This window comes from Gasterosteus aculeatus, chromosome Y, assembly GCF_964276395.1.
Source record: "Gasterosteus aculeatus chromosome Y, fGasAcu3.hap1.1, whole genome shotgun sequence".
NCBI classification, from domain to species: domain Eukaryota; kingdom Metazoa; phylum Chordata; class Actinopteri; order Perciformes; family Gasterosteidae; genus Gasterosteus; species Gasterosteus aculeatus.
The window spans coordinates 3405007-3429606 of record NC_135709.1 but is presented as its reverse complement, the minus strand read 5'-3'; the positions used below and the strand labels follow the sequence as shown (position 1 = coordinate 3429606).

General features: G+C 42.5%; 6 protein-coding genes and 1 pseudogene across 8 annotated transcripts; 3 read left to right on the top strand and 4 right to left on the bottom strand.

Moving 5' to 3' along the window:
- Nucleotides 1-1200: 1200 nt before the first annotated feature.
- On the top strand, nucleotides 1201-10602 carry LOC120809068 (cytochrome P450 2F2). 2 transcript variants are annotated; one of them, XM_040162643.2, is made up of 12 exons: nucleotides 1201-1360; nucleotides 2185-2436; nucleotides 3048-3210; nucleotides 4864-5016; nucleotides 5331-5491; nucleotides 6459-6527; nucleotides 6619-6723; nucleotides 6994-7132; nucleotides 8466-8551; nucleotides 8760-8861; nucleotides 8984-9125; nucleotides 10184-10602. In XM_040162643.2, exons 2-12 carry the CDS (start codon nucleotides 2275-2277, stop codon nucleotides 10384-10386), a joined length of 1485 nt encoding a protein of 494 aa, XP_040018577.2. In that variant the 5' UTR covers nucleotides 1201-1360; nucleotides 2185-2274; the 3' UTR covers nucleotides 10387-10602. The 2 variants fall into 2 exon arrangements, with proteins under 2 accessions (XP_040018577.2, XP_040018578.2); XM_040162644.2 differs by having other exon boundaries at nucleotides 1227-1360; nucleotides 2343-2436.
- A 2915-nt stretch (nucleotides 10603-13517) lies between these two features.
- On the top strand, nucleotides 13518-14552 carry LOC120809071 (histone H2A-like). Its single transcript, XM_040162648.2, has one exon. It carries the CDS (start codon nucleotides 13551-13553, stop codon nucleotides 13932-13934), a length of 384 nt encoding a protein of 127 aa, XP_040018582.1. The 5' UTR covers nucleotides 13518-13550; the 3' UTR covers nucleotides 13935-14552.
- A 188-nt stretch (nucleotides 14553-14740) lies between these two features.
- LOC144390861 (histone H2B) lies at nucleotides 14741-15131 on the top strand. Its single transcript, XM_078097325.1, has one exon. The coding sequence runs from the start codon at nucleotides 14741-14743 to the stop codon at nucleotides 15110-15112; it is 372 nt and encodes a 123-aa protein (XP_077953451.1). The 3' UTR covers nucleotides 15113-15131.
- Nucleotides 15132-15920: 789 nt separating this feature from the next.
- LOC120809167 (histone H1 pseudogene) lies at nucleotides 15921-16788 on the bottom strand (annotated as a pseudogene). Its single transcript, XR_013454651.1, has one exon. The product of XR_013454651.1 is annotated as a histone H1 pseudogene (transcript).
- A 2802-nt stretch (nucleotides 16789-19590) lies between these two features.
- Nucleotides 19591-20160, bottom strand: LOC144390858 (histone H3). Its single transcript, XM_078097323.1, has one exon. It carries the CDS (start codon nucleotides 20130-20132, stop codon nucleotides 19722-19724), a length of 411 nt encoding a protein of 136 aa, XP_077953449.1. The 5' UTR covers nucleotides 20133-20160; the 3' UTR covers nucleotides 19591-19721.
- Nucleotides 20161-21596: 1436 nt separating this feature from the next.
- On the bottom strand, nucleotides 21597-22020 carry LOC144390862 (histone H2B 1/2-like). The gene has a single exon (XM_078097326.1). It carries the CDS (start codon nucleotides 21985-21987, stop codon nucleotides 21616-21618), a length of 372 nt encoding a protein of 123 aa, XP_077953452.1. The 5' UTR covers nucleotides 21988-22020; the 3' UTR covers nucleotides 21597-21615.
- A 1356-nt stretch (nucleotides 22021-23376) lies between these two features.
- On the bottom strand, nucleotides 23377-24390 carry LOC144390860 (histone H2A-like). The gene has a single exon (XM_078097324.1). The coding sequence runs from the start codon at nucleotides 24365-24367 to the stop codon at nucleotides 23984-23986; it is 384 nt and encodes a 127-aa protein (XP_077953450.1). The 5' UTR covers nucleotides 24368-24390; the 3' UTR covers nucleotides 23377-23983.
- Nucleotides 24391-24600: the final 210 nt, after the last annotated feature.

Genomic DNA, 24600 nt, shown 5'->3' with positions numbered 1-24600 from the left:
CCCGGGTAACTTCACTTCCTGCCTTGTCCCGTCATCCCCTGTGATTGTCTAATAGTTTCCACCTGTGTCCAATCACCTGCACCTCCCTTGTGTATTTAAGCCGTGTGTCTCTTGTGTCACTTGTCGTGTCATTGTCTTTCGTCACACATGTTGCCTGCTGTTTTTCCTCCCGGTTCCTGTGTTTTTGACCTTTGACTATTAAAGTCCTTTTGTTCCTGCAAGTCTGCATTTTGAGTCCTGCCTTCCACCCCCACTCGCATCCCCTGACAGTTTTTAGTAACATTGATGGAATCTCCTCTGCCTTAATATTGTTTATATTCCTTTTAGCTGAAAGTAATTTTATATAAAAAGTATTATACATTACCATTACATTAACCGGAAAATGTTTGGAAAATTATCTCAGCGTGAAATATATCATACTCCGGAGGAGAACGTATCTTCCTAAATTAAATACGAAGAAAATGACCTTACTTATCGGTACTTCATACATTTTTCGGCTTTTAGGGCGTCTGTTTTTAAGCCCAGCAGGTTGCTTGGCAACGGGCAGGAAGTCCCCCGCAGGCCAGACCGCCCCACTTCAGAGACCGCTCGGTTCAGCCTACGCGGTTGCTGCCCAGGTCTGCGAAGGCTGCTGAAGGATGCAGCCCAGCGACTTTGAGACACAGCGACAGTCTAACATGAATACGGTGCGTAAGGCAAACATGGTTAGGGACCCAAAGGTCGCATTTTCACCATAAAAAAAGCTACAACCCCCTGCAGGAATCGAGTTAAGGTATAAATTAAACCGGTATAGGTAAGAGTAACAAACAACTAAACAATGCTTTTTTTCTTTGAGTACTATATTCTGATTGAAAGACATACTACCCCCCCACACTCTATAAAGTATTTTACTAATGGCAACCAGATGAAACAAGTATCTGTTTCTGTCTCAGTAGTATGTTCAGATGTATACTCTGGGATTTTTCCGGTTTTCTCTTATTTAATAACGCATTCTGTTATTTAAACGTTTTCAGCAAACGCCTTTGTCAACCAGTTAATCATATTTTTCATTTTGCAGCATTGTGCACCACAAGATCTTTGCCTTTGCAGTCAGAGCTGCAAATATTTCAAATCCCTTCAATATTTTCTCTGTCTATTATATTGTGTGGAAGTTAGACCACACCCAAAGTGCATGAATGGCCTGTTTCCCTGCTGGCTAATACACCACCTTCAGAGGGAGTTAACTGCGCAGACAAGATCGTTGCGTAACCACATGAAACAACAGCAGCCCGCAGTGTCGCGTCCTGTGCGCGGTGGTTTCGTTCATGACGGGAGTTTAATAGTGATTCCGATCCACGCTTTAAAAAGCAGCGATATGAAGGTAAGACTTGTTCTTTATTTTCAGGTTCACGAGAAAACACTTGGGAGGATGAAGACTAAGTGGTTGGTTCGGTACCAACTTCTTCACTCGGGTCGCCTGCATGTTCTGCAGGACGCGTCACTCATCGGCCCGAGCAGCCGCTGCGCTTCGGCTCCTTTTTATCATATTGAACCCAACGTAAATAAAATAAATACAATCACGTCATTTGGGGTGACTGACGTATGACGCTCGTGCTATTCTGGGAATTCCACAACAAGTAAAGTATTCAAAGTAATCTCAACGCAGGAAAAAACGAGAAAAGATGTCGAACGCTATTATAAATGATTTAATGTTTTTTATTTTGAGTTTCGGACTGCAGGTCAAACGATTATCTATAGAAATAGATAATACAACAAAAATAAAAAGTAGTTTTTGAGAACCTGTAGAAGTGTAAAATGTTTGGCATATTGGTCATTATTTATAAAGATAGATATCGTTGACGCTCTTCGTATGTTCATATGTATGGAACAATCTGACGAATAATTGAAGAGGTTTAAGAATCTATATTTCTTTCTGGAATGTAGTCAAGTAGAAGGTCGTAAAAGTAAAAAATGCCTCTGATTTTTATCTACAGTATCTGAAAAAAAAGAAACGTTTCTCTACATCGTATTGTGTAACTGGTTTGCTGTATTCACCTCTATTAACAAGCCATGACAATAATTGTGTCAAACTACGGAAAAAGTTTAGCACTATATAAACTGATATTTTGGTGGGCAATTCAAGCCAAATCCTGGAAGAATTGCCTCTCAAAGTGTAACCTGTTTCTGTTTTCCACTCACCCACAGGTGAGCAAAATATAACTACAGGAGTCAGCATTCAGAACCGAGAAACACTCGCAGAAAGCCAGTAAACTCTTCAGTTCTTTCCCTTCCACCATGTTTGCGTCAATAATCCTGCTGTTAATCTGCGTCGTCTTCATCGTCGTTCAACTCAAATCCCGAAGGCCCAAGAACTTTCCACCAGGACCCCCAGTCTGGCCGATACTGGGGAACATTTTGGACCTGAGCCTAGAGAACCCCCTGAAGGACTTTGAGAGGGTAAGACAGCTGAAACGGACGATGTGGCTCTTCCAATACATTCTCTTGTAATTGTATGAATGTAATCACTATCACAAAATGTGTTGAGAACATTTCAACACTTAAACCTTTGGCAAAATGTGAAAAATAAAAACGTGACAAGTCTTTAAGTGTCAAGTCATTATGCTTCTATTTTACTCGCAATAGGTGATTACGGACGTTTTCCCTGTACAGAGTTGACAGTCTGTGTTCTTAACTACTGGACTATGGCCAACCAGTAGCTGAGGTCACGCATACTTATTAGGTGCTGTCTAACTTGCACACAAAGTAGTATTTGCAAGGCCCAAGGTCAGGTGCTTGATGTAATGTGCCGTTAGTTGTTTTAATTTTTCTCCTAATGTTTTCATTATGTGATGATTCTCATGAATTACATTTTTTCATCTTAATTTGTTGAGTTTGTTTAAGCTCGTCCAATATTTTTAACACTGCTAACCTAATTTCCCAGGTTAGAGCATAAAGATCTAACTATATCAGAAAACATGTTGTTTTGATTATATTGAATTGCTGGACGTAAATAACAATCTGAAGTTAACTTATTTAAAACACTACCATGTCATCTTCTTTTCTCCCAGTTGAAGAAGACCTATGGAAATGTCTATAGTTTATTTCTCGGTCCCAAACCAGTAGTAGTCATGAATGGGATGAAGACCATAAAGGAGGCTTTGGTGACCAAGGGTGTCGATTTCGCTGGAAGACCCCAAGACCTGTTTGTCAATGACAGCACCCAGAGAAAAGGTAGGACATACATGATGTTTCAATGAGCAGCTAATAAATGTATCGTCCATCATAGCTTATTTAAAAAGAGCAACACAACATTCCAATGTTCACTTATCTTTGTCCATATAGAGATGGGAAAGTCACCAGTGTGAGTATATATGTAGTGGCCATTTGTCCTACAAATCTTTAAAACAAATGGCCACTGGCTGCACCTACTGCTTTGTTTTTGTCAGGAAGCAACAAAGCGGATTGTCAAGGCAATCGATTCCTTTTGTTCACATTTATTTGCAGAGTCCGCCAAACACATACAATAAAACTTGGCTACCTTCCTATGCAGTGCTCTGGCTCGCTATCTCGCTGGTAAAAAGAAACTATTAGTCACCCAGGTGCATGCTGGTCCTACCTGGCTATGCCCTTAAGTAACCTGCGGGTGCCCACAGTATTACCCAAATACTGGTCCACTTAACCCAACTAACTATATTTTAGTATAAATAACTGGATTATAGCTCCCACAATATATGTTATTAAAACAAATGGTAAATGGACTCTACGACACTTTTCTAGTCTTCCGACAACTCAAAGCGCTTTAACACTACATGACATCATTCACCCGTTCCGACTACAACTACACACTGTAGTCACAGCTACAGGAGCAATGTTGGGTTAAGTGTCTTGCCAAAGACACATCGACATGCGGGGTTAGCAGGGCCTGGGATCGAACCACCAACCCTCTGATTGGAGGACGGCCGTGCTCCCCACTCACCCACTGTTGACAAGGGTCAATGTGCAGTTTTTTTATCGCTATTATCACAAAGTACGTTGAAATGTGTGACCTATTCAACAGCATGATAGGAAATATTGAGAAGGTAGAAGCAGGCACCTGAGCTATACAGTAAATGAAGGTCACACGGAGACTATAATCATCTTTGTTGAATGATCTGGCTCATGTGGGGGCGGCAAATCAGCAGTTTGACTAGGACGTAAACCCCAAAGTGCCTTTTAAAGGTGATAAATCCCACACTTACCGGTAACCAGTGAAGGGAGGCTTAAACCGGGGTTATAGGATTAAGTTTTTGTTTAATACAGAGCAGCTGCATTTGGTTTGAAGGCACCTCTCTAATCAAAAGGAGGGAAAAAAAGAGTCTTATGTAACTGATGTATGTTTTACAATTCAGTTAACCAGAGAAAAAGAGGCAGAGCTGGAGAGGACTTATCGCCTTTCTTCATCAAACCTTGACCTCCATTCATCAGTCATCAAACTTGTATGCACTTGTCCTGCAGTTGCCCACTCACATGTTAGGCGACACTCTATATTATTCCAACAACCAAGTCTTTTCTGAAAGCCATGTTGTTCCTCTTTTTGTTTACTTAAAGTCAAACTCCATTCAATTCTGTTGGCTGTAAAAGCCCTTTCATTGCACAACATTACACAATTAGTCCAAACGAGATGGTGACACGCAAAGTCATTCTAGTTCTTATGTAAGAAAGTAAACAACATGGTCTTATGCATTGAAGGAACCATCTATCTTCTCATTAACATATTGAGGAGAGGAAAAGATAAATCATGCTAGAAAGTTAACAAGCTCTGGAGAAACTCTGCTATAATCAAAGTAAACCGTGATATCTTGAGACATTTCTATGTATGCTTTTGTGCCACTCTGCCTTTTATAGGAGTGATTCTGGCAGATTACGGTTCTAGTTGGAAGGAGCAACGTCGCTTTGCTCTGATGAACTTGAGGAACTTTGGAATGGGGAAGGACAGCATGGAGGAGAGGATTCATGGAGAGATACAATATACTGTGGACACGCTGGAGAAGAGCATTGGTATGTCATCTGTCCTCCCATGGATGGCAGCGTTCACTTTAATCAGGGACACTGACATCAAATTACTAATATTTGATAATGTTACAATGTGGAGCTCGATGAAATTGCACTTTCTTGTTTATTGTTCCTTTGTCTGTATTCTTATGGTTGAAATGCACTTATTGTAAGATTCTTTGGATAAAAGCATCAGCTAAATGACATGTGATGTAATTTATCCTAATGTGAAAGATAGATTATTTTTGCTTGTTAATTGGTAAGTTAATTTTGTTGCACAATACTGTGTTGTACTTAAGTGGACATGTTGTCTTCTCCAGGCAAATCCTTCAGTCCTCAAAACATGTTTCACAATGCGGCCTCCAACATCATCTGCCAGGTTCTATTTGGAAAACGCTTTGAGTATCAGGATGAGACCATGAAAACACTTGTTCAATGCTTCACCGAGAATGCCAAGATAGCCAATGGGCCATGGGCTATGGTGAGTCACAGGCATGCTTCTGCCTTCAAATGTCGCTCAGAGATATCAGATACATCTGACTTCAGTTAAACTTGCGGCTCAGTGGGGCCGTACTTCATTGATCGGTGGTGATAGAGCCAACTTTAGCAGGCTAAGATGGTTGTTAGCAGGTATAATGTTTACCACATACTCAGCCTTTTTGTTTTGTTTGTCCGTTGGCCCAAATTGAAAAGCTACAATTGGAGCTAATGGTAGTGTTGCTTGCAAAGCTGACAATTGCCTAACCGCGAGAGTTAAGCCTAGTTTATGCATGCGCGTTTTCAGAGAGACGCAAGGACACGCAGACGCAAGAGCCCCTTGCGTGCCTTTTTTACCCCGCCTTCCGTGAGTCGACACATTTTTCTAGACTAGGATCAAAAGCTATGCAAGCCTCCTGCAGCCCGCAAGGCTGTGATTGGTCTGCTAACTACATCGTTTCCGGAGTCTCAGTTTCATAGCCTAATACTGCCATTATTAAAACGAAGATTTTTTACGAGAGAATGAATCAGATTGAAGAGTTTTTGTCGGAAATATCCGCAAGAAGAAAAAAAGAAATTCGCAAATATGACCACTTCTACAACCCGTCATTGGCAGACTATGGCGGACCCGTCGCTGGCCTCCAATTCATGGATGGAGATCTCCGCAAACGTTGGTTTGCCAGTCTAGGGGTGCACAAAGACGAACCTTCAGTCCAGAATTTCCCAAAGCCACACTAAAGTAACTGATGGTCCGAATAAACTGTGCACCTGCATCGTAAGCATGGATTGATGTGTATCCTTGCAAACCTACTCGCCTTGACTCACAGAAGAGTTGTTTTCCAGCAAAGCACAGAGTCTTAGCCCATATGTGATAATAAAATAATTTGTTCAGACCGATTCATGCCAAGATGCAGAATATACGTGTTTGATATTAAATAATCTAAAATTACGTGTTCTTTTCATTTACACAGCTTTATGACTCCTTTCCTTTGATCAGAAGCCTGCCACTGCCCTTCCGACAGGCCTTTAAGAACGTTGAGGTAGGTTAATCTCTCTCTCTCTCTCTCTGCATGCATTTTGTCAATTAAAAGTAGATTATATATTATGAATGTTGACGTGAATGTTTTTCAGACATGTCAGAAGATTGCAAAAACTTTGATGAATGAGCACAAGCAGACCAGAGTGCCTGGAGAGCCGCGCGACTTTGTTGACTGCTACTTGGATCGGCTGGATAAGGTGAATCATTGAACACAGAAAAGATGGGTACATTTTTGAATAATGCAAACTTGTTTTTTGACAAAAGCTTAGGATTGGGAGGTGGGGGAGGTGCAGGGGGTTGGGTGAACTGGCCAGCCAGCGTTTCTGAGATAGGACTGAGACAAGGAGAAAAGGCGATGTCATGATTTTGCAGTAAAACATTTTAGATGTCGGTATGATTATGAACGATTTAATATTGCCCTTAAAGTTCGAAGTTTCACATTTGCATTGTCATTCTCCTCTCTTTAGCCGGGTGATGATCGGTCGTCCTTTTCAGAAGAGCAGTTGACTATGTACATTCTGGATCTTCACTTTGCTGGGACTGACACTACTTCCAACACTCTCCTTACTGGTTTCCTCTACTTAATGAACTACCCACAAGTACAAGGTATGCAAATATTCTACAAAGGAATGCTCATAATTGTTTGTATCGTAGATTCTTTTATACAGAAATACTTTTTGTAAAAGTCCTGAATTGAAAAGGTATTTTTTTTGGAACACATATCAATTGTCTCATTAAATGAATGTCTCTTTCTTAAAAAGGGACAGCACAGCCTTGGGGAACTGTTTACCGGTCAGGTGTCTTTCCCAAGCACACTGTGGCATGCTGGTTGATGATGCCAGGGAGGGAACTATTGTGCTTCCAAATTGATGTAAATCGACCCTACCTCTTAGCCCTAACCTATCAGTGACAAGATGCAACTTGTAGCCACAAATATGCAGAAAGCTCTCACTCCAGTTATGCATGATTAGTGTAGTGTTTGTAATAGCAATAGATCATGTATGTCCCTGCAGTAAAGGCTTTCAGTTTTTCCCCCTCAACAATTTTCACCTTTGAGACAATAAGATCCACCCTCACGAGTGTACCACGGGTCATTGTTAGAGGCCTTTGGCAAATTCCAGAAAGACAGCCTCTTCAACAGAAGGCAGTTTGAAGTAGGAAATTGGCAGGTGTAAATAATTAAATCAACGATTGCTGAATTCCATTGGACTGCTTCAGTTTCAGGGCTGTAGTTAGTAGTTTAGTAGTTATACCAATGCGTCTCAAAGAAGCCTTAATAGCTGCTAACTATGCACGTGTATATGGTCAGCTAGTTCACCCTGAGTCATGTATCAGTTTCTGAAAAAACATATTTGGTTCATAGAGGAAAGTACTGATTGAAGCCCGGCTGATGAATAGGTCATGGAAAATATATAGGTGTCGTTGTGTATGAAGGTCGGTAAAACACAAGAAAAAGATTCTTTAGTTTACTGACGCGATCAGTTTGAAGTCTGGTTTCTCATAAATGTCTTGCCCGGTATATTTCTTCGTCAAAGTTGAAAGAAGCCATATCAAAGTGATTTCATTCACGCTACATTAACATTAATGTCAACAGATATGTAAAATATGAATGTCTACATTGTTCGGGCTAGAGCAGAGACACCTACTTGCGAACGAAACCAACTAACCTTCTTCACCATTCCCTGAAAATCAGGTCATTTCTAGCAGTGAAAAAAAGTACATTACATGTCATTTAGCTGACGCTTTTAACCAAAGCGACTTACAATAAGTGCTCAGAAGACTTTTTAATGACTTTGTTATTTATCGGGGACGCCACGTATTAGGATGAATTCCTCTCCACTATCGCATAGGTTTAACATTGATCCACTCCTATAATACTATTTTCCAATGTATCAAAAATATTGCAAATTAGTTTCATCATCCTTCATGTTTCTGTCAGAGCGTTGTCAGCAGGAGATAGACATGGTGCTGGAGGGAAAGGATCAGGCCAGTTCTGAGGACAGAAACAACATGCCTTATGTGCAGGTAAATCTCACACTTTTCTCATAGCCAATAAATCTTGGATTCAATATGTTCACCCGTGGGTACATCCTTGGGATAAATTCAATTCACATTTCACATATATACCAATCCTTGTGCCAGTTCCCATTTTGCTGCTTTTTTTGTGTGGCTGATCTTTTGAGAGCCGGTGTTTAAGTATGGGAACATGATGTTTAAATATTTCTTCATCCAGGCCGTAATCCATGAATTCCAGAGAGTAGCCAACACTGTTCCACTCAGCGTCTTCCACTGTACAACTAAAGACACAGAGCTCAATGGATATTCCATCCCCAAGGTAAGAAGCAACTGGTCCTGTCTTTTCTGTCACTATTGTGTAAAACAATGTAGGCGTCTCTGCTGAGAATGTACATCTCTGTAAATTATTCATTCCTCTTTTGATTCATGTCTTGTCCACAGGGTACTCTGATCATCCCTAATCTCACCTCAGTGCTGAATGAGGAGGGCCAATGGAAATTCCCAAATGAATTCAACCCTGAAAACTTCCTCAATGACCAGGGAGAGTTTGTGAAACCAGAGGCCTTCATGCCTTTCTCTGCAGGTATGTATGTTCCAATTCTCGTCAAATCAATTATATTCATGTAGACCAGGGGTCTCAAACTCAAATCAGCTGCGGGCCAGATGCAGCCCACTTCAACCGAACGCGGGCCAGACTAGCGTCCGAACGGCATGGTCGACAATAACACAACTTAACACTCACTTTCAAAAGCAGTCATTGAACCCCACCCTGGGGGATCGGTCCGAATGAGACTACAACACTAGTCCTCCTTTAACTCAGCGGGGGAGACCTAAGGTCATGTGACCGTGGAATTCCTTTATAGCCAAACGTGAAGTTACGTGAATCGAAGCTGCGTAGTAATGGACGGAGACGCTCGTCGGTGACGTCAGATGCTTCATGTGTTGTTAGTGTGAGTCGTAAAGGAAAACTTTATTAAACGAGCGATGCTAACGCTTAGTCACATGATCACCTGCGCGAAAGAGGGCAGGAAACTGAATTTCACCCTCCTGCTCTCTGCACCTCGGCCGACACACACGACCCGCCCCCCATGTCAGTCACATGCATGCCACGTTCACTGGACAAGCACACAGTAGGAAACCAGAACATCATAACATGTCCCACACAGCAGCTGACAGTGGGGTTACAGTATAAAACTTGCGGGCCGCACTAACATTACACTTTCATATTAAGGATGGGGCCACAAAATATCGGCCCGAGGGCCGCAATTGGCCCGCGGGCCGCGAGTTTGAGACCCCTGATGTAGACCAATATCACAAGATACGAAATGGCCTGAGGTGGCTTCAGAATCTGTATAATATGCAACACTGGTTGTCATGTAGAACGTCTCATTGCAGTCTTGGCCTAGGCAAGCGTGAACCAGCCCCAACTATAAGCTTTATTGAAGGTCTATAACCTACTCTAAAAAGGGGGGAAAGTGTTACTCTTAAAGCTTTATCCACTCTGTTCTGGGAGCCCAGTGTTTTAGTGGGGCGTTGAGGGTAGAGAGTAGTGGGGGTAGGAGAGCATAAGAAACAAACAACACTGTGAGGGTAAGTGCATGACTATGAGCACTTTTTTATATTGTATTCTGTATGTCTCAGGCCCTCGGATGTGTCTCGGAGAGGGTCTGGCCCGTATGGAACTCTTCCTGTTTACGGTGACGCTGCTGAGGAAGTTTAAGTTCATCTGGCCTGAGGATGCAGGAGAGCCAGACTTCACTCCAGTCTATGGGGTCACTCTGACTCCCAAACCTTATCGCATGAAGGTCCAACTCCGGGTATCGCAGAAAATCCCAAATGTATAGATTGTTTTAACCAACCAGCAAACAACATGATCTGATCTGCACTTACTTGTCACCTACATACATCACCTTTAACAATTAATAGAACATATACTTGTTTCAAAAGCATCACTGGTGAATGCTACATTTTACTCTTATGCTTATATAAATATGTATAACACTAGCTTTATAGTGGTGCTTTTAGTTTAAGAATAAATACGAAACTGGGATATTAATGAATCATTTGGTCTAGCGTGTCTGTTTTTTGTTATACTACACACCATAATTTTGCTGTGGAACAGGTGAAAACTACTACGTGGCATGTGTAGCAATGGTCTTTTAAAATTACTATTTTGAGTTTAAATTGCTTATGACTTTAGTCAATTCACCAATAATGTACATGGTCGAATGGTTTATATTAGCAATACAAAATATTGTTATTGTTTGATCAAAAAGTGAAAGTGGGTGTACCAATCTCAGAGGGGTTAAACGGCAGCGGACAGTGAGGGGATCGATATAAAAGGAGCAGAAGTGGCCATGCATGCCTGAGGACCGTTCTGACAATAGCAAAGTCATCCGGCTGGACTATGGCGGGCCGGATTTGGTCTGCGGGCCCCAAGTTTGACATATGCGCCTTACATTAATCTATCAAAGAATATGAAAATACAGTTCTTTTCACAGAGAAATAACAAATGACTTACAAACATGTTCAGTTTAAGAATCTGTATTATGGTACCACCTTGTGGTAGCAATGAAAGATGTCATCAAGTATTCTCAGCAGAACGCACCTCCGATGACAAGCACTGCATATGATGTGTTATTCATGACAGTACAAAGAAAGTAACATGCACATTAAAATATTTCCGGACACAGTTGTCTATCTCTCTGTATTCCTCAACGTTGTTAGCAGGAATAAGATGTTGGACAGGAAGGACTGTTTGGTGACAGCGTGTCTTTCATGTAGGCAGTCATTAATGAGATGCAGGGAATGACTGACAGTTTTCCACTTAATTAGTATCCCACGATACTCAACTGTATTTGTCGACCAGAAGAGACCGACCAGCTTGTCTTGAAGACATTAGAACTTGGATGACTGGCAACTTCCTGATGCTAAACTCAGAAAAAACAGAAGTTATCTTGATAGGCCCAGAGCGCCTTCGAAGTCAGCTGTCACGTGATACACTTTTTATGGATGGAATTGCTCTGGTATCAAGCAGCACTGTCAAGAATCTTGGAGTTCTCTTCAACCAGGATATGTCCTTCAAATCTCATATTAAAAAAGACTTCAAGGACTGCCTTTTTTCATCTACTTAATATATCGAAAATCAGGAACTTTCTGTCTCGAAGTGATGCAGATAAATTAGTTCATGCGTTTGTTACTTCTTGACTGGATTACTGTAATTCTTTGTTATCAGGCTGCTATTGTAAATCTCTTAAGCCACTCCAGTTGATTCAGAATGCTGCAGAATGTGTATTAACAAGAACTAAGAAAAGGGATCATATTACTCCAGTATTAACTTTGCTGCAGTGGCTCCCTGTTAAATCAAGAATAGAATTTAAGGTACATCTCCTCACCTACAAGGCACTTGCTCGTGAGGCACCGTCTTATCTTAAAGAGCTTGTAACACTGTATTGCCCTACAAGGCAGCTGCGGTCCATAGATGCTAGGTTACTTGTTGTTCCTAGGGTTTTAAAAAGTAGGATGGGATGGCCAGAGCCTTCAGTTATCAAGCTCCTCTTTTGTGGAACCAGCTTCCACTTTCAGTCCGAGGGGCAGATTCGGCCAGCTCTGTTAAGATAAAGCTTAAAACTTTCCTCTTTGATTCTGCCTATAGTTAGGGCTGGCTCAGGTTAGTCCGGACCAGCCCTTAGTTAAGCTGCTATAGGCTTAGCCTGCCAGGGGACTTCTTAGGACACACCAAGCTCCTCTCTCACGCTCTCTTTCTACAATAATCCACGTTTTATTAATGTACATGACTTATTCAGCTTCTTTCCGGGAGTTTTTTGTGCTTTCTACCCTAGCAGGTCTCCATAGATCATAGTTTCTTCTGGACCCTGGTCCTGACACCTGCTGCTGTCATCATCATCATCATCATCATCATTATTATTTTAAATATTAAATCATATTACTGTCATCATAAACCAACATTACCCTCTCCTAAAGACTTTGTGCTTTCCCTCCCCCAGGTTTCTGTGGATGGTGGTCGTCCCTGCAGTGGTCCTGCCGTGGGCCTGGCTTGCTACTCGCAATTATTTGAATCATTTCTGTCATAGGAAATAAATGTATTATACATCTTTTACATTTTTCATTCTGTACACATGACATCCATTGTAGTCTGTCCATCCTGGGAGTGGGATCCGTCCTCTGACTTTCTCCCTAAGGTTTCTTCCCTTTTTTCCCCATGGAAGGGTTTTTTCATTTTTGGGGGAGTTTTTCCTTTGCCGATGTGTGGGTTTCGGGACAGAGGATGTCGCATGTGTACAGACTGTAAAGCCTTCTGACCGATACAAGGGTACAACAAATAGTTTAGATATCAAACACAGCCAGCCAGTCCACACATCCGCAGACATTGAATAGTGAGGATTCTCACTACAGTGCTATAAGGGTGATGTACACCGACACACTTCAACGCCTTCACTAACAAATGGGATGTATAACTTACATGCCCCTTTTTAGTGAATGATTCGACTCAAGATAAAGAACTACATTACCTCACTATGGTTGATCAGGGTACAAAATGAGAGGAAAAAATCTCTTTTTTCCACGCACGGCCATCCCATACTGACACAAATGTGGCCATTCACTTTCTGGAGAAGTAAATACACTAAATGAATCTCTCTCAGACACAATTTATGTGAGAGCCAGAAAATTCGATTTATTAGGAAATCCTGAATTAGATGAACTGAAACGAACGTTGTTGGTACTTCATGGATTCATTCATTTAGAAGACGGTAACTGCTGGGAACAAAAGCTCAGCCGCGCCTCTAGAAGCGAGTCTCCGCTGCTCATTGGTGGAAAATGATTTCAAACTGTCCGCCATATATCAGCGGTCCCGCCCTCTGCTCTCGCGCCTGGAGCCTCTTCTCTGGTTGGTGCGCGCGTCAGGAACCGTCCCGCCCGCTCCGCGGACATATAAAGGAGGGTTGGACGCGTTCGCCGACATTTCCTTCCCTGAAACAGTCTAACAATGAGCGGCAGAGGTAAAACCGGTGGAAAGGCCCGAGCGAAGGCAAAGACCCGCTCCTCTCGTGCTGGACTCCAGTTCCCAGTCGGTCGCGTCCACAGACATCTGCGCAAAGGGAACTATGCGCAGCGTGTCGGCGCAGGAGCCCCCGTCTACCTGGCGGCCGTGCTGGAGTACCTGACCGCTGAGATCCTGGAGCTGGCTGGAAACGCCGCCCGCGACAACAAGAAGACCCGCATCATCCCGCGTCACCTGCAGCTGGCTGTCCGCAACGACGAGGAGCTCAACAAGCTGCTGGGCGGAGTGACCATCGCTCAGGGCGGCGTGCTGCCCAACATCCAGGCGGTGCTGCTGCCCAAGAAGACCGAGAAGCCCGCCAAGAAGTAAAGCCGGAGACGTCCATCTACCACAAAGGCTCTTTTAAGAGCCACCCACTCACATGAGAAGAGCTGCGATACACATGTCTACAGTATTAGGCGCAATATTTGAAACTACAAATGTTTGAAAATACAGTGGATATTTGTCAAATCGGTCCAACTGATTCCAGTCAATCAGCCAAATGAACCCGATGGTTGATGTCGGGCCACCTTGATTCCTCACAAACAATCCGAGCTCAAACGTTAATTTGAACGACTAGATGTCAGTCATCAGGATAATTGTGCTCCTCCTACTTCTAAATTCACCTCACAAAGTGAAGAAGAAGCCATAAGAATACAAACTGTACGTGTTTCACTTCCATGGCTCAGTGTGCCGAATGCCTACAAGTCCTGTTAAGGTGCCTTATAATATGTATGACTAATAGACATGTATTTGTCTATTCTGGATGAAAAAAAGGTGTGTGTCATGTCTTGACACGTATGTAAATATCAACAGGGTGCCCTGTGATTGTGAATGGTTTGTGTGACGGTCATTAGATGATTTCAGTGCACACAATGATTCTTACAACATGATTCTCAACATGCAACTCTGTTGTGAAACGACAAATAAAAAACAATATTGTGTTAAGTCAAGTGCACTAAAGCGATTCAATCTCAATAGAGAAATCCGCCTAGATGCGATGTGTGTGACGCATGCGCAGTATCACACAGAAAGTAACCAATCAATCTCGAGCAACCGCACAGAAAGATTTGCATCTCGTTCATATATTGACGCCGTCCTGTTCGGATCTCGACATGACGAAAGCGACTTGAATCATGCCTGAGGTTGTGAAAGCGCCCAAGAAGGGCTCCAAGAAAGCCGTGTCCAAGGCCGTCACCAAGGGCGGCAAGAAAAGGAGAAAGTCCAGGAAGGAGAGCTACGCCATCTACGTGTACAAGGTGATGAAGCAGGTCCACCCCGACACCGGCATCTCCTCCAAGGCCATGGGCATCATGAACTCGTTCGTGAGCGACATCTTTGAGCGCATCGCCGGTGAGGCCTCTCGCCTGGCTCACTACAACAAGCGCTCCACCATCACCTCCAGGGAGATCCAGACCGCTGTGCGCCTGCTGCTGCCCGGCGAGCTGGCCAAGCACGCCGTGTCTGAGGGAACCAAGGCCGTGACCAAGTACACCAGCTCCAAGTAAACCTGATGTAGACCACCAACCCAAAGGCTCTTTTAAGAGCCACCCACTTCTTCAAAAGATGATTTCCTTATGCTTGTATTTAAAAACCCTTTCCACATGTGTTAATTTTTAAAATGGAACATTATTTCCTTAAATTATTCATAATGGTCTTAATTCCATGTGTTATAAATGTTAAATTGAAATCTGCAAATTGTTTAATGATTGCTTATCAATTTAAAGCACAAACTGCCTTGTTGCCTGATCTGCATCCATGGTTTGTTTGCTAAAAGGAGTACCAAAAACACACAATAGTGGCTATTATGGTGTATTAGAAAAATGTGTATCGTCCAACTTATTTCTAGGGAATCTATAAATCTAGGTGAATCTGTTTAATTTAACGGGAGCTCAGAAAGCGCAGGAAGGCAAGGTTGAATATAAATGGAAACATGTCTGACGACATGGCAAAAGTTTGGGCAGGATAGTGTAAAGACACCAGCAGTGGGTCAAAGGTCTCATGTGTGTCTGTAGACACTAGGAGACATCAACCAGAATGAGCCAGTTAGTCTATCAGCAACATGCCAGAAAGCGGGACAATAGTGGGACAACATCAGGATAATCACAATGAGGGTGCTTTAAATAGAGATGTCTGTCAGATAAGTAAACACGTTGGAGAAAATAGAACACAGTTCAAACTGAAGTGCGTTAATCCACAACAGTAACAGTATCTTTGATTAGAGGTAAACATAAAAAGTATTGTGTTAATAACTTAAAAGGAAAAGCTCTTTAAGGAGGGATTGGGTGGCTCTTAAAAGAGCCTTTTATAGAAGCATTGGTTCTTCAGACTGAGGTCAGTTTACTTCTTCTTGGGTGCTGCTTTCTTGGCTTTGGGCTTAGCGACCTTCTTCACTGGAGTTTTCTTGGCTGCAGGGGCCTTTTTCCCCACCTTCTTGGGGCTCTTGGCCACCTTTTTAGGGCTCTTTGCTACCTTCTTGGGGCTCTTGGCCACCTTCTTGGCAGCTGCGGGTTTCTTGGCCTTCTTCGGTGACTTCTTAGCGGCTACAACTTTCTTCACTGCCGCTGCTTTGGGCTTTTTGGCCGCTGCGGGCTTCTTCGCCGCGGGCTTCTTGGCTTTAGGAGCGGCTTTCTTTGCCGGTTTTTCGGCGGTGGTCTTGCTCATCTTAAAGGAGCCGGAGGCCCCGATCCCCTTGACCTGGACCAGAGTCCCCTTGGCCACCAGGCTCTTGATGGCGGTCTTGACGCGGGCCTTGTTCTTGTCCACATCGTATCCTCCGGCGGTGAGAGCCTTCTTGACGGCGGCAGCAGACACGCCGCTCCGCTCCTTGGATGCGGCCACAGTTTTCACGATGAGGTCAGAGACGCTGGGACCGACCTTCTTCGGCTTGGACGCCTTCTTCTTGGCTGCTTTGGGCGAGGCGGCGGCTGGAGCTGGAGCTACTTCTGCCATGTTGTCACGTTGTTGTGCGTTTGTATCGTCGAGGACTCGAGAGAGTGAGACTGATGAAGAGCTCAAAGCAGCGGACTGAACTTAAACGGACCATGAAAACCGTGGAGACTCAACCCAGCCCGGAGCTGCTCGTGCAGTCTGAAAGTCGAGTCACTTGTGTTTTCTCTCCACTGATTAAAGACTAAAAACTAAATGGGCATCAGGTGCTGGAGGCTGAAGGTGGAGGAGCCGATAGCGGACTAGTTTCTCTTCATGTTCAGGTCACGTAGAGCTCTGATGATCGATGCGTTTTGTTTGAGGAGCCTCCAAACCTCACCTACTCAGCGCCGTGGACAGCACTGATCAGCGGCTTTTCCCACTCATTTCTCTCTTAAAGGTATTTAAAATACATCAATTCTCCATCAAAAGTGGGTTTCCAAACTATCCACATGTTGGTTCAGGGTGTCAACGTAAAACAACCATCAGATTTTGATCAGTATTTAATAAACTGTACTTTTTTTGGAAGCAGCAAACACAAGGATGGTGGTTACAGTTCAATCAGACCTCCCATCACAGCTGCTCACTGTGGACATGTCTTCTGCTAATAGTACCTTTTACTATACGTAGTTGCAACATTTAATCATCAAATATACTGACCCACTAATGTTAGTTTTTTGGGAAGCTTTTATATGCATATAGGTCGATTATTGTAAATCATTATTTCTATTGTGCTGATGAATTCTATGAGCACAGATGCATTTACATTTAGGTGAACATAACACATGTAATCACTATTATGACTATCATAGCTCGAGACACTATAAGGTAAAATTTCTCTCTTAGTTGTTTTCAGTTTTTATTCCTAAGAAATCATGTTATTGATGTATAATATACATAGCTCAACTTATAATCAACAAACACACTCAAAATCAAAGTTAATCATTACTATTATTATTGTTAAATAGTTCAGTATTCCTAAGAAAAAATTCAAAAATAGTTAGTTCCAGACCTTGTATGAGTGTGGAACCTAAAATGCATTGAGTACCATTCTGAGCAAAAAACACTAAAACAATTCAGAAGCAATAATATGAAATTAGAATGACAATTGAGTTTTATGGCGTATCTCAATCATCAGCATCCACCTTTTTACAAAGGAAGAAAGGAGCAATTTGTGGATTAACGATTGTATTCAGACTAACACTCTGAAATTGCATAATTGGAACGCTTGACATAACAGGAAGACAGGAACAATATTGCATTTCGGATAAAAATAATCTGAACACAGATATTTGCGCCCTTGACTTATATTTATTAACCAATATGTTCTGTTGGGTTTTAACTTGTATTTTTCCAGGGTAAAAGAAAATCAAGACTTATAGTGACGACTATATTTTAAGGACTGAAAAGTATACTTTAACACGCCTGAAAGGTGTGTACAGGGTAAAAGTAAAAAGAAATTAGTCCTCAACAGGGACCCATTATGCATGTGATGAGACAGAAATATGGAGATCTCTAGAGTTTTTGCCCGAGTGGTTAAAGGATTTTGGGTTCCCTGCAAATGGTTCTCCCAGTAGAACAGGGGTCACCAAACTTTTTTCTCTGGGGGCCACATTATCGTTCCTGACTGTGATGGGGGGCCGGGGCCGGGTCAGCTATATAACAGAGAATTGTATGACCCAGATCAAAATTGACCACCAGCAGGCCTCATTGTGTAGTAGAAATTACTAGACTGGAACAGCCATCCACACTACTATATCCCCACTACTATATCAACACTTGATTCCTGGCACATATTTGTTTATCTTTAATAGTGGTTTGCAAAAGTAGTAATCGAGTCTTCACACTTTGTTTTAATTTGAAATATCACAGATATTCCATTTATTTATTTTCAAATAAAAATAACATCAAAGCTGTCAAGGTATGAAACATCTGCTTAGTTGAGGTGATTTGACACTAGCAAAGGTGAGTGAAAAATTATAAATTATAGGCCTGTTTATATTAATAATAATATTAATAATAATTGTGTGCAGCACGCCTATAAAATAAATAAATTAATTAAAAAAACATTGAAATTATAATAACTTATATATACATACTTATATATAACTTATATAATAATAACTAGAAAATGCATTTCCTGCTGAAAATGCGTTGGAGTGCGAATGGAATGCTCAGTGTGAGCAGCCTTAATAAACAATGCTTAATGAAAAAATTACTAACCAGCTTCTGATCTCCTTCTTAATATCCATTTTTTTGTTATTTTATTCATGTGTATTTATATTATGTGTATCCATTGTTTTGCTTTGAAAGGCTACTGTTTAAGCACTTTATTTGTTGCACTTTTTTGTTTGATAATGACAAATATTTTTACCTATCTAAACTTGTCATCTTTTGCTGAACATTAATAATTAAGTGCTCTTAAGAATACAATTATTAACAATATAGGTTAGGTTTCAGTTAAGAATTAGTTGAATACCATTGTAATCAAAATGTCAATCAACTTAAATTGGTCAAATGTTAAACACAGGTCTATTAATTAGGCTATAATTGTGGTACATAGACAGTCATTGAGACACAGCAATAGTTTTCTGGTTGAATGTTCAGCTAAAGTCTAGAAGGCCCCACAAGTCATGAGCAGATGAACATGAATCAGAATAAGTTCAGGCATACCACCCAAAAATACACTAGAATGCATGAAATAACATCTACATAAACCAAAATGTCCTGGGGGTGGACCTTCAGCTATGTCTTTGCTTCACAGAATGTAACCAATGTTGTCCATCTCCAGTAGGCCGCCACTATCAACGACTTTGGGCCCCACAAACCACCAGAAAGCAGGGTACAACACGGGTACTACACCAAATGAAAAGTTCCTGATATTTGAGCCACCAACGTGTGTGGCTGTGTGCGCGCGGCAATATTTTGGTCACCCCCTGACAAAATCTGACTTAATGGTTTTTTGAAAAGTTGGCAGCTCGGTGTATCAAAAGGAGGCATATGATTTTGACACGCAGGACAAAATCACCAGTCAGCTACCAGTGACATACTCATTGAAGTACATTGGTATTTTATTGCTATGGAGCGACTTCTCAAATCATGAATTGATGGTCACGTTAAGGAATGAGTTCTTTACAGAGAGTGAGGTGGCTCTTAAAAGAGCCGTTGTTGCGAGTAGAATCAGGGGGTTTAAGCTCGTTCTCCGCGGATGCGACGGGCCAGCTGGATGTCTTTGGGCATGATGGTGACCCTCTTGGCGTGGATGGCGCACAGGTTGGTGTCCTCGAACAGGCCCACCAGGTAAGCCTCGCTGGACTCCTGCAGAGCCATAACAGCGGAGCTCTGGAAGCGCAGGTCGGTCTTGAAGTCCTGAGCGATTTCTCTCACCAGACGCTGGAAGGGCAGCTTGCGGATCAGCAGCTCCGTGGACTTCTGGTAGCGACGGATCTCCCTCAGGGCCACGGTACCGGGCCTGTAACGGTGAGGCTTCTTCACACCGCCGGTGGCCGGGGCGCTCTTACGGGCGGCCTTGGTGGCGAGCTGCTTCCTGGGGGCTTTGCCTCCGGTGGACTTGCGGGCGGTTTGCTTGGTTCGTGCCATGATAGACTCGTCTCCCTCTGGTTAATAGAAGTGAACTATGAGTAGAGACACGCGGCTCTTAAAGTGTGGAACGGCTGTGGAGCGGTGACGCTGATTTAGACCTCGGCCCCTGATTGGTGGAGGACTCCTCCTGGAGCTCAGCCGCGCCTCCACAAGAGAGTCTCCGCTGCTCATTGGCGGAAAACTATTTCAAACTGTCCGCCAAGAGCTGCCCGCCCTCGGTTATCGTGCCTGGAGCCGCCCGGCTCGCTCCACGGACACGTGCATTAGGGTTGTCTCGACTATACAACTCTATATTTATTATTGCTAATGTCAAGCTCTGAAACATTTAGTCCACGGCTATAATTTCGTGACGGATTTCTTATCAGAGCGACGACCTGAGGAAAAATAAACGTTGTGTGTCTGGTGTTTCTGCCGTATAGTTCTACAAAGAAATGCTTCCAATCATCACTAACGGATCCCATATATGAAAGGACGTGACACTTTTTGCTTGTGAAATGACTCCTTTTATTTCTTCTGTCAAAATACAAACATAAAACACCACCGTAAGAGCTTTTTGCCTTCTTGCATCCAGGTCCATTAAAATGTTCAATGAATATCTGCATGAGTCAGTAACAAGATCCGTAGCCGTACAGTCAAGCTCACATATGAACATTCCTTTTGCATTCTCAAAATGTCCTATTCCTTTACCGGAAGGTCTATGGGATTATTTACCATCACACATTTTGAAATAGCAAGATATGACAAGACTGTTAAAAAAAAGACAACATTTTACAGGAGCTTGACGCAGCTGATGGCATCACCCTACTCTTACATACCAGAAGAAATGCAGTTCTCGATAAATACACCTCAAACCAGAAGCATTGAATCAGACAGGAGGTACAGGAATTAGGTGGCAATTGCTTATGAAAAGCTTGCACAGCGTAGCAGAAAACCCTTAGTTTAAGTGGTTAGAGTGAGCAACCTACAATTACAGTTTTAACACCATTACTAGCATTCTCAGTTCTGCTTGAGTGTATTTTGATAACTTTCTATTCATTTCAATATTGAGAAAAAGCATCAGGAAATGTTCTTTAGAAGAAGTGGGTGGCTCTTAAAAGAGCCTTTGTGTTGGTGGTCTACGTCACCCTTGATAGGTTTCCATTTATATTCAACCTTGCCTTCCTGCCCTTTCTGAGCCCCCGTTAAATTAAACAAATTCACCTAGATTTATAGATTCCCTAGAAATAAGTTGGACGATGCACATTTTTCTAAGGCAACAAGGCAGTTTGTGCTTTAAATTGATAAGCAATCATTAAACAATTTGCACATTTAAATTTAATATTTATAACAGATGGAATTATGAATAATTTAAGGAAATAATGTTCCATTTTAAAAACGAACACATGAGGAAAGAGTTTTTAAATACAAGCATAAGGAAATCATCTTTAGAAGAAGTGGGTGGCTCTTAAAAGAGCCTTTGTGTTGGTGGTCTACATCAGGTTTACTTGGAGCTGGTGTACTTGGTCACGGCCTTGGTTCCCTCAGACACGGCGTGCTTGGCCAGCTCGCCGGGCAGCAGCAGGCGCACAGCGGTCTGGATCTCCCTGGAGGTGATGGTGGAGCGCTTGTTGTAGTGAGCCAGGCGAGAGGCCTCACCGGCGATGCGCTCAAAGATGTCGCTCACGAACGAGTTCATGATGCCCATGGCCTTGGAGGAGATGCCGGTGTCGGGGTGGACCTGCTTCATCACCTTGTACACGTAGATGGCGTAGCTCTCCTTCCTGGTCTTCCTCTTCTTCTTGCCGCTCTTGCTGACGGCCTTGGAGACGGCTTTCTTGGAGCCCTTCTTGGGCGCTTTCACAACCTCCGGCATGATTGGAAACTTCTCTGTAAACTGAGAATGCCTCAATTTCGACAGCACGGTGCTCATATATGAACTAGATGCAAAGTACACTGTGCTGTTGCTCGAGCGTGATTGGTTGCCTTCTGCGTGATACTGCGCATGCGTCACAAACATCGCATCTAAACGGATTTCTCTATTGAGATTGAATCACTTTAGTGATCTTGACTTAACACAAGATTGTTTTTTATTTGTCGTTTCACAACAGAGTTGCATGTTGAGAATCATGTTGTATAAATCATTGCATGCACTGAAATCATCTAATGACCGTCACACAAACCATTCACAATCACAGGGCACCCTGTTGATAATTACATATACACAAACTTCAATTCCTGATGTGTAAAGACGTGACACACATCTGTTTTTCATTCAGAATAGAGACAAATGCATGTCTATTAGTCATAACTAAATATTATAGGGCACCTTAATAGGACTTTTTGGCATTTAGCACACTGATCTGTGAAACATGTATAGTTTATATTCATATTCAGATTATCCTGATGACTGACGTCTAGTTTAAATGAACGTTTGAGTGAGGATTCATTTTTGAGGAATCAAGGTAGCCTAACATCAATCATCGGGTCAATTTGAAATTAGTTAATTAGATCGACTTTGTTGATATCACATTATAGGAATAGCACAATAATTATTGTGCTTACAACTTGAGACATGTGACTTAATTTTATCATGTCTTCTAAAGACCATTTTCGGAGGAAATCTGATAAATGTTACTCATTCACAGACAACACCTGCAGTTCTTTGATATACGAAAGCATCCAAATGTTGCTCACACTCCAAAATTTGGCCCATCCATCATCACTGAACATTTTCTTTAAATGGAGAAAATGTACATTTCAAATAAACATATATAACGGATTGTAATTTAAGAAGAATTACGGCCATTTCAAGTAAATACTGTTCCATTTGAAAAAATAAACACATCAGGAAATAGTTTGTCAACGAAGTGTGAAGCTATTTCAACATGGAGCAGATAAGGCACAAATAGCAAAACATTCCCTCAATTATGTGGAGCAGCAGCCAAGAAGAAGTGAGCTGATATCAGTCTGAAGAACCAACACCTCTATTAAAGGCTCAATCCTTCCTTAAAGAGCTTTTATCCTTTAAAACGTTTAAGTTTTATTCAGCAAGACTATTCTACAAAGAAATCTTGAATAATACATCTACCTTATTCGTCAGACACTCGGTCTTTATTATACAAAAGCATCCAAATGTTGCGTACCTTCATATTACACATCTCATGCTACAATCAACTTAAATTCTAAAGGAATATTATATCTTTAGAATTTGTCATCAACTGCCAGGCGTCTGATTCATACGGCAGTAAAGTCAGATGTTGAATCAGGAATCAGGAAACATTTATTACCAAAATATGTCAAACATACAAGGAATTTGTCTTGGCGGTTGGTGCGCGACAGTAGACAGTGTGACAATAGACAACAAGACAGCAGTGCACAAGTAATAAAGTAAAGTAAAATGCTAATGCAATGGGTTAGTAGAATAAGGCTATGGGTTAGTATAAAACAATGGAATAAAGTTAGTTAAAAACGTAAAATATTAAAAAAAAGTTAAAAAACATATTAAGCATAAAGTGCACTAGCGAACAAGTAAAGTGACCAGTGACGACAAAGTGATAAATTACAGTTAAAGTGACATGTGCAGTGTGAAGGGGAGTGACCGGTGGAATGTTATGAGGGGGTTATGAAAGTAAATCCATCTACATCCTCAAGTGTCTGATTTAAAACTGTAAAGTTCTCAAGTTAGCTGCAGTGGTGTCCTTTCTACCTGATGCATTAAACGGTTGTGAGGTAATGATAAAGTTGTGACTTTATTAGGATGACCTTAATAAGTAGGACCACGTAATAGACAAAGTATGAGGATCACAGCTCTTTTCGTGTGGGTGGGTGGCTCTTAAAAGAGCCTTTGTGGTAGATGGAGGTCTCCGGCTTTACTTCTTGGCGGGCTTCTCGGTCTTCTTGGGCAGCAGCACCGCCTGGATGTTGGGCAGCACGCCGCCCTGAGCGATGGTCACTCCGCCCAGCAGCTTGTTGAGCTCCTCGTCGTTGCGGACAGCCAGCTGCAGGTGACGCGGGATGATGCGGGTCTTCTTGTTGTCGCGGGCGGCGTTTCCAGCCAGCTCCAGGATCTCAGCGGTCAGGTACTCCAGGACTGCCGCCAGGTAGACTGGGGCTCCTGCGCCGACACGCTGCGCATAGTTCCCTTTGCGCAGATGTCTGTGGACGCGACCGACTGGGAACTGGAGTCCAGCACGAGAGGAGCGGGTCTTTGCCTTCGCTCGGGCCTTTCCACCGGTTTTGCCTCTGCCGCTCATTGTTAAACTGTTTCAGGGAAGGAAGTGTCTATAACCGCGTCAAACCCTCCTTTATATGTCCGCGGAGCGGGCGGGACGGTTCCTGACGCGCGCACCAACCAGAGAAGAGGCTCCAGGCGCGAGAGCAGAGGGCGGGACCGCTCATATATGGCGGACAGTTTGAAATCATTTTCCACCAATGAGCAGCGGAGACTCGCTTCTAGAGGCGCGGCTGAGCTTTTGTTCCCAGCAGT

Bases quoted from the DNA above. Each gene is read 5' to 3' on its own strand.
- LOC144390860 (XM_078097324.1), bottom strand. From the start codon at position 24,367: ATGAGCGGCAGAGGCAAAACCGGTGGAAAGGCCCGAGCGAAGGCAAAG.
- LOC120809071 (XM_040162648.2), top strand. From the start codon at position 13,551: ATGAGCGGCAGAGGTAAAACCGGTGGAAAGGCCCGAGCGAAGGCAAAG.
- LOC144390862 (XM_078097326.1), bottom strand. From the start codon at position 21,987: ATGCCGGAGGTTGTGAAAGCGCCCAAGAAGGGCTCCAAGAAAGCCGTC.
- LOC144390858 (XM_078097323.1), bottom strand. From the start codon at position 20,132: ATGGCACGAACCAAGCAAACCGCCCGCAAGTCCACCGGAGGCAAAGCC.
- LOC120809068 (XM_040162643.2), top strand. From the start codon at position 2,275: ATGTTTGCGTCAATAATCCTGCTGTTAATCTGCGTCGTCTTCATCGTC. The intron at 2,437-3,047 runs GTAAGACAGCTG...CTTTTCTCCCAG, and splicing joins CCCTGAAGGACTTTGAGAGG to TTGAAGAAGACCTATGGAAA. The intron at 9,126-10,183 runs GTATGTATGTTC...TGTATGTCTCAG, and splicing joins CTTCATGCCTTTCTCTGCAG to GCCCTCGGATGTGTCTCGGA.
- LOC144390861 (XM_078097325.1), top strand. From the start codon at position 14,741: ATGCCTGAGGTTGTGAAAGCGCCCAAGAAGGGCTCCAAGAAAGCCGTG.